An 8,191-nucleotide genomic window follows, 5' to 3' on the forward strand; every position below is an offset into this window, starting at 1 on the left:
GGCGATGCTTAACGAGCCACATGGCATGGCCCAGAGGCAATGCCCTTTTGGCGAAGGCTGTACCATACAGTTTCTATCACACACCACGAACTCGCCACTTAATATATCCAGGTTCGTGCCACTAACTAGGTTCCCAAAGAAATGCGAGGAACCAGCAGCTCAACATGAGTTACTAATAAAGGGTCCAGTACTTAAAAGTCGCACGAATCGACCGCGAGGCACTGTTGAGGGGATTAAGGGAGCTGTAACTGCATATAAGCGAGCCAAACTAATGTAAAAACTACTGAACAGCTGGCACTGCTGTAACCAACAGATCACAATCATGAATTACTGGCGCGCTGACACACCCGCCGTCACTCAAGTGTCCTATTCCTGCCATGAAAGGAATGTGAAACTAAACGGAGAAGGCATGCTTATGTCACATTCGCTACTCACCGGCCTCCACTTGAGAGGCACGAAGCCCGGTCCCATTGCAACGGCCATGAAGAAATTGTACAGTAGAACTCCCACCCAGCCGATGAAAACCGCGTGGTTGATGGTTCCTAATGTAGAGCCATACGGCGAGAGCCACATCGATGTCACGTACAGGCTGGTTAAAAAAATGAATTTTATGATGAGAAGCGCAGTCACTGGACCCCAGTGCACCAGGCGCTGGCAAAACTGAGCCAGGATGTCCAGCACCCCCGGCTGTGGCTCCATTTCGGCTTCTTGTAGAGGATCCAGCTTGAATGACACCCAAATGCCGAGCCGAGGAGAAAAACAGACGCGCAAGGACCGCAAGACTACATGCAGCCGGTGTTAAGAAAATGCGGGCCTAAGCAGTGTCCCTTGCGTCCGTTACCTGCCACGGCGGTCAGTGTGCGTGCAGGACGACTTGGAACCCTGCATAGTCTGATTTTGTTCACTGTCTGGACATTAAAAACGTTACCAATCACCTCTCACAAGCGCCGATTTGCACAGTCGCTGCAAAGGGTTCGACCACGGATGGACAGGTGGTTCGACGCAAAATAGCGATCGCGGCGACGCCTGGGTGGCCTGCCAGAAAGCAGCGGCTTTCTGCCTTGGCCGTTTTCGTCGCGACGGTCAGTGCTGAGAGTAAACAAACAAGCACGGCGTGCAACTATGCCATACCAAAGCTAGGGAGACAAGAGTCGCGCTGACCGTCGAACTTGACAGGTTGTTGCAACACCACTTGAAGCGCACTGAGGGGTCATATCAGCAACTCATTCGTTAATTACAGGTAACACGAAATTCTAATTTCCGAAACTGCTGATTTGCTTTGCCGTGGTAGTAGCTTCGTTATCATGCCGTCGCAGCAATTGTTTTGCTATCGTGCACCGCTGTTTTCCGCTCAAAAATCATGGTCTGCTTGTATGTCACATTACGTACTACGTATTTACAACCGCAAAAAAGCTTAGTACAAATGGTGGACAAAATAGTAACCCGACTAGCACAACCTTTGGCAGACGTTCACTATGTGAACTGTTTCTGCATGATTACTAATGCAGAACCAGTTCGCCTAACAAATTATCTCTTAGTTGCCGTTTTGTCAGGAAAGAAAATCTTGTATTGAATAGTTCGAATTGTTAAGTTGAGACGAGCTGCTGCGTACGGACTACAATTAAGTGATGCTCCGGGTGCAACAAGTTGCTTGTTGTCATCTAGCAATGCTGAAATATATTAGTTGCGTGTGTTGAGCTGGACTTTCTTTTCTTTTTTTAGATGACAACGCGACTTGTGCCATTTTACAAGGGTACAAAAACAGAACCTGATGGCTTCGCATGGCCGAATAGTGTTGAGCTACCACGACACGCTTTTGCGAGAGTCCGATGTGGAGCTCCTGGAAGAAGCGCACTGGGTGAATGACAACGTCATCTGGTTTTGGATGCAGTATATTGAAAATGAACTGTTTGCTTCGCGCTGCGGTGCCTTCGCGTTCGTGGGACCTGACGTCGTACAACTTGTCAAGCTAGGGGCAGCACTCAACGTTGATCAGGTGCTAAAATCGCTTGACCTGAATCAAAAAGCCTTGATCTTGCTCCCTGTCAACGACTGTCAAGATTTCGACCTACCGGGTGGTTGCCACTGGAGCTTTTTAGTTTACAATCAGGCCAGAAAGATATTCGAACATTACGACTCTTCCAAAGGACATAACCACTCGCATGCTAAGGCTATTGCACGGGCCTTGGCGCCACTTTTATCACTACGTAAAGTGAGAGTCACCGAGGCAGACTGCTTGCAGCAGCACAATTCTTTCGACTGCGGTCTTTACGTTATGTACAATCTGCAACAAGTTTGTGCCGAACATATTTCCCGTGCAGAGGATGACGGCAGTCCCAGAACTTTGCTTACCAGCTGGATGCGACATAACAGGAAGACACTGAAAGAACTCATTTTGACCCTGAGTAAGCGTGAAACTAAGTGAGCCGTGCAGGCCGTTCCGACGCAAAAGACGCCCGTGTGCTGTGAGGTGCGAGTGCATGTTTAAGTATTCATGTTGTCGAAGTAAATCTGGAGCGTACCACTACGGCGACCGTTTCACTTTTCCACCTATCACCCCACCGTCTCTTCCCTCATGGCGACGTGCGGGTGTTCGAGGAGGCATGTACACCTGCTACCCATTCTACAGCAAAGGAGTCATGTTTCAACTGTCGTAACACTGGTCATCGCACTGATGTCTGCCCGAAAGCAAAGACGAATCTCTGTCACCGATGCGGGGAGAAGCACCCTCCGAAAGAAGACCCGGACTGCATGCCAAACTGCATCATCTGCAGCAGCTCCCACCTCACGGGGAACAAGAAATGCAAGTAACGCTTCATACGTCCTAAGCCCAGCAAGGGAAAGAGTCAAGACCAAGATGAGCTGTTCCGTAAGGACGGCCAAGGATCCTCGTCGGGTGGACACCGCTCCCGGAGAAGATCAAGGTACAACTCCAGCCACCGGAACCAGACTCCGGACAGTGGCTATCGAAGGAGCCAGAGCCGATCCACGTCCTTCCAACCACTTTAAGAAGGACGAGGGGGACAGGGAGGACCAGCTGCCGGCAGGTCGAGAGACAAGAAGGTGAGCTGGGCACACGTGGCCTCCCAATCTAAACAAAGTACATCTCTGGATTCAGAGCTGCAGGTCTTAAGAGATGAGAACAGGCAGCTTAAGGCTAGCTTAGATGCAGTATACGCGCATGATTAGGGGGAACCCCTCGAGTTCTCCCCAGGATGTGGGATGCTCCAGTGCAGTTCCAATATCAACAGAGGCACCTTCTTCAGCCTCGGAAGTGTCGTCTTCCCCTGCATCATCTCCCCAACGCAGCCCTCCTGCGAATAAGAGGGCACTCTCAGCAGCTAAGGAAACGGAAACCGACTCCCTTGAGGAGAGACTAGCTCCCCTCTTCCAAGCCTTCGCTAAGGAACGCCTCACAGTGTTCACGGATCAAGTCAATTCCCGCATGGTTGAGTGTTTTAACGCTTTCTCAACCCAGATTAATGGCCACATGAATACTATAGAAACGCGTATCAGTAATATTGAGGCCACACAGGCCACCACTATTAACGAGGTAAAAACTCTGAAGGAAAGAGTGGATGCCCTCCCTGCTTTGGGACCATCCGCTCCCTTGCCGAATGGTAGCTCCCAGCCCCAGAGATCCGATCCCATTAACCAAGCCAGACTCCACTATGGCGGTAACCACAAAGTAATAAGAGTATGGCAGTGGAATTGCAGGGGCTTTCGCGCTAAGCGGGACAATCTGCAATTTTGTATCAAGAACCTAGGAACAGAAGCTCCGGATGTGATAGCTCTGCAAGAGGCCCATTGCAAGGTGAAACTGTCGGGTTATAAGTCATTTTCCCCTCCAGATATAGTTAAACCATACACGGCTGTCCTCGTTCAGAGGAATCTGACCGCAATAACACACCCGCTCGACGGCATCGACTTGGACTGCCTCTTGATTGAGCTCCTCCCGCAAAAGAGAGGCCTCTGTTTCTTATACATCCTTAACGTGTACAGTAATCCAAAAGCTGACCACCTTCCAATCATTGCTGCCCTAAATAAGGCGGTCATGCAGGCTGGATCCTGTCCACTCCTGGTGGTGGGGGATTTCAACGCACATAACCCAGCTTGGGGATACAAGAGGAATAATAAGAAGGGTACACATTTATGGAACCACATACAGGACGCAGGTTTCACCCTGTACACAGACCCCGCAATGGCCACACAGATAGGAAACAGTGTAGGAGCGAACACTTGCCCGGATCTCACTCTAGGTAAGAATATCTCGAACGTAGAGTGGATCAACACTTTGGAAAATCTCGGGAGTGACCACTACATTGTCATGTCCATCGTTACGCAGGGTTCTCTGAAGGGAAAGAACAAGAGACCGGCTCGCATCTCGAACTGGGATAGGTTCAGAACCTTAAGAGAGCAAACTGCTTCTGACACTATCAACAACCTGGAGGATTAGGCATCGAGTCTCATACAGGATGTGGAGGTTGCCACCCACGAGATTCCCTCTCCGGAGGAGATCTCGTCGGTGGATAGTCGTCTCTTCCTTATATGGCAAGCGTACCAGAGCCTTCAGAGGAGATGACTCACTCAAAAACACAATCGTAAGCTACGCCTCAGAATAGGTCGACTAGCTAAGGACATCGAGAGCCATGCACAGAACTTGGCCAAGCAGCAGTGGGGCCAGGTTTGCGATCAAATGATCAGTAAACTGGGACTGAAGGACACGTGGCATTTGCTGTTCTATCTTTTAGACCCACAGTCCGTCCACAGGAAGGACATAATATGTATCCTTCACGAGAACCCCCTTCCAGATGACGATCTTCTGGAGGAGATGAGAAACAGATACTTAGACATGTCCCCTCAAGAACCCCTCCCGAGCTATGAGGGTATCACCAATCCTGGACTGGACAAGGAAATTGCAGAGTCAGAAGCGCGAGCAGCCCTCACTCCAGCCTTCACTTCAGTAGCCCTCCGTACTACTTCCGCTCCTGGCAAGAATGGAGTCGCAAATTGCACCCTGCACAACCTTGACGGGAAGTCAGTGAGGGCACTCACCGACTTCATGAACAAGTGCTGGCGGTAAGGGGAACTCCCTCAATCCTGGAAGCACACGAAGGTTGTCTTCATTCCGAAATCCGACAAGAAGCTAGCATTACAGAATCTCAGACCCATCTCGCTTACATCTTGCATGGGTAAGCTGATGGAGCATGTGGTCCTCAACCGCCTCCAGAATCACATGGACGCAAACAGTCTCTTCCCAGACACTATGTTAGGCTTTATACCTCATCTCTCGACCCAGGACACTATGCTTCGCATTTTGGAAAAAGTGCTAAGCCCAATCCATAAGAAGAGAACTAGGACCATCCTGGCTCTTGATCTCACCAAGGCATTCGACAATGTCGACCACGTGGCAGTACTAACCTCTCTCTCCGGACTCATTGTAGGTGAACGAGTCCATAGCTATATCAAAGCCTTCCTGTCTGGCAGGACGGCGGAGATACAGATAGGGTCTTTGGAATCTGACACTTCCCCCCTAGGTAGTAGAGGAACCCCGCAAGGGTCGGTACTCTCGCCTTTCCTCTTTAACATCACCCTAATCCCGATGGCTAGAGCTCTCTCGGCCATCCCCAACCTCTCACACTCTCTTCATGCCGACAATGTAACTCTGTGGGACACGACGGGTAGGGAAGGAGAAATGGAGGAGACGTTGCAGGCAGCGGCTGACACTGTCGTCCGCTATGCCGGCAGCATTGGTCTTTCATGTTCCCGTCAGAAATCGGAGCTCTTGGTGATCAGGGGTCGCTTTTTGCCCAAAAGTACTCCCCCACCTTTTTTAGTGCATGCAGACAGGGTCCCGGTTCCCAAGGTAGCTACCCTCTGCGTTCTAGGCATGCACATTCAAAACAACGGTAGGAATACCGTCACTGTAAACAAACTCATTGGCTGCGTCAGCCAGACAAACAGATTAATCAGGCATATTGTGAACAAGCACAAGGGTATGAAGGAGGCGGACCTCAGGACGTTGGTTCAAGCCTTCGTTCTGAGTCGTGTTGTCTACTCTATACCTTACTTACATCTCCATCAATCAGGAAAGGACAAAGTGGAGTGCCTCATCAGGCAAACCTACAAATCCGCCCTTCACCTCCCAAAGTGTACACCCACTGAGAGACTTCTACAGCTAGGGATACACACTATGATGATGGAACTGGTGGAAGCGCATTGTGTGGCTCAGTATGAGCGTCTATCAAGAACCCCAGCGGGAAGAAGTATACTGTGTGAATTGCAGATTGGATACGAATCCACACACAGTCCCATAGGCCAGCTCTCCACCGATATACACAAACAGCTCGATATTAATCCCATCCCCGAAAACATGCACCCTGGACACCACGCCGCACGGCGGAAAGCGCGGGCAAAAGCACTGCACAAGAACTATTCTCAGCTCCAGGAGACAGTCTACGTCGATGTCGCGGAGTATCCTGACCAGGAAGCGGCTTTCGCGATAGTCGGCAACTCGGGCAACCCCCTTGCAGCGGCCACTGTTAAGGTGAAGCACGCGGAGGAGGCCGAGGAGGCGGCTATCGCCCTGGCCATCGCCTCAACGGAAGCTGAATATATTTTCAGCGATTCCAAGACAGCCGTGCGAAATTTTGCGAAAGGCAAAGTCCACGCTGCCACCATACATGTCTATTCTTGAGAGACACTCCAATCTAGCACCTAGCCGCCAGATTCAAATTATCTGGGTGCCTGCGCACTCGTCCCACCCGGGGAACGAAGCAGCCCACGATTTTGCCCGAGGATTCGTCAACCAGGCTGTGGCCTGCCCAAACCTGAGGTCGGCCAGGGAGCGCATGCTCACGTATCACGACATAACTATGCACTATCGTAATAATGGACTTAAATACCCTCCCCCCCCCCCCCCCCCCACACACACACATAAGGTTTTGACCAAACTTCAGCAGGCGGCCTGGAGACAACTCCAGACAAACACTTTTCCCAACCCTTATAAAAACTCCATTATGTATCCGGGAGTATTCTCGCTAGGGCCGACTTAGCTCATATACTGCGTGAATGTCCACGGGACACATCGCCGATGGACCTGCAGCTCTCGAACCGTAAAGAGTGGGAGGTTGCGGTGCTCAGCTCCAACCCGAGAACCCAATTCCGGGCCGTGAGCCGAGCTTTGGAAGTCGCCGAGCGCCAAGGGCTCCTGGCCACATCACGCGACCAGCAGGGAAAGAAAAAAAGCGCATTGGAGACCCCACTCGATCTACAAAAGAGCACCTTTCAATGAATTTTGATGAAAATAAAGTTTTTACCACCACCACTACCCCTCAGAGTGACCGTTACCGTGCCTTTCCTTTCCTTTTCGGAGCTAAGTTTGTGGTGCAACATTTCATCGTGTGTTGATTCGCATATATGTACCAGCAGTGTAGTAGTCTTCGCAAATTTTATGCTTTATTTCCGGCGGGCGGTGGCATGCTCTCGCGCGCACTCGTAACCGCCATAGTCGGCACCTTGCCCGGGCGAGTAGAAATCAAACGTGGCGAGTTTATTCGTTTAATCCATGGTTTAATCACATTCAGAGACACGGTGACAAGCAACGTTTACAGAAGTTGCAAGGTAGATGTACTTGGAAGCAACGTCTACTTGCCGCTGTTCCCTACGCCCCTGGAATCGGCGAGGCGTTGGCATGCATTCTGCGCACCTTCAATGTTGACATTGCCCACGTTCCGACCAGAAAACTGCGACATGCTTTGGTCAACGTAAAGGACGTTCTTCCAAAAGAAAAAAAATATCGCGGCGTGGTTTACAGCATTTGCTCCGACTGCGTCTACATTGGCGAAACTGGTAACTTCGAAAGGCACAGGAAAGTGGATTCCAGTGCTATCGCCTAACACTGCATATCGAAACAGCACATTATCGACTGAGGCAAGGCACAAGTTCTTGCAACAGAAATGACGAAATTCCCTCGCCTTCACTTGGAATCTTTGATTGTACAAACGACCTGTCACACCTTGAACCAAAACTGCGGAAATCTGACAACTGCTTACGCACACTCTCTGCGCCCCCTTTTCAAGCATACGTAAGCTCGCGCACCCGCTTCTCGGTTTTTACTGTGAACAAGGGTCCCGTACGGGAGCCGAAACCTTTTTTGTGTGTTCTTTTCTTTGTTGCGGTCGGCGTCTTC

The 8,191-nt window shown here is 50.6% G+C and overlaps 2 protein-coding genes across 2 annotated transcripts in view; one reads left to right on the plus strand and one right to left on the minus strand.

The window, feature by feature from the left end:
- The window catches only part of LOC144114702 (palmitoyltransferase ZDHHC6-like), a 35,864-nt gene extending 34,851 nt beyond the window's left edge, over positions 1 to 1,013 (minus strand). Inside the window, exon 1 of the mRNA XM_077648602.1 lies at positions 436 to 1,013. Coding sequence (XP_077504728.1) covers positions 436 to 699 — 264 coding nt within the window. The 5' untranslated portion in view covers positions 700 to 1,013. The remainder of the gene's footprint in view (positions 1 to 435) is intronic.
- A 58-nt stretch (positions 1,014 to 1,071) lies between these two features.
- LOC144114704 (sentrin-specific protease 8-like) lies at positions 1,072 to 7,330 on the plus strand. The gene is made up of 2 exons (XM_077648604.1): positions 1,072 to 1,240; positions 1,723 to 7,330. The coding sequence occupies exon 2, from the start codon at positions 1,772 to 1,774 to the stop codon at positions 2,423 to 2,425; it is 654 nt and encodes a 217-aa protein (XP_077504730.1). The 5' UTR covers positions 1,072 to 1,240; positions 1,723 to 1,771; the 3' UTR covers positions 2,426 to 7,330.
- Positions 7,331 to 8,191: the final 861 nt, after the last annotated feature.

This window comes from Amblyomma americanum, chromosome 1, assembly GCF_052857255.1.
Source record: "Amblyomma americanum isolate KBUSLIRL-KWMA chromosome 1, ASM5285725v1, whole genome shotgun sequence".
Lineage (NCBI taxonomy): Eukaryota > Metazoa > Arthropoda > Arachnida > Ixodida > Ixodidae > Amblyomma > Amblyomma americanum.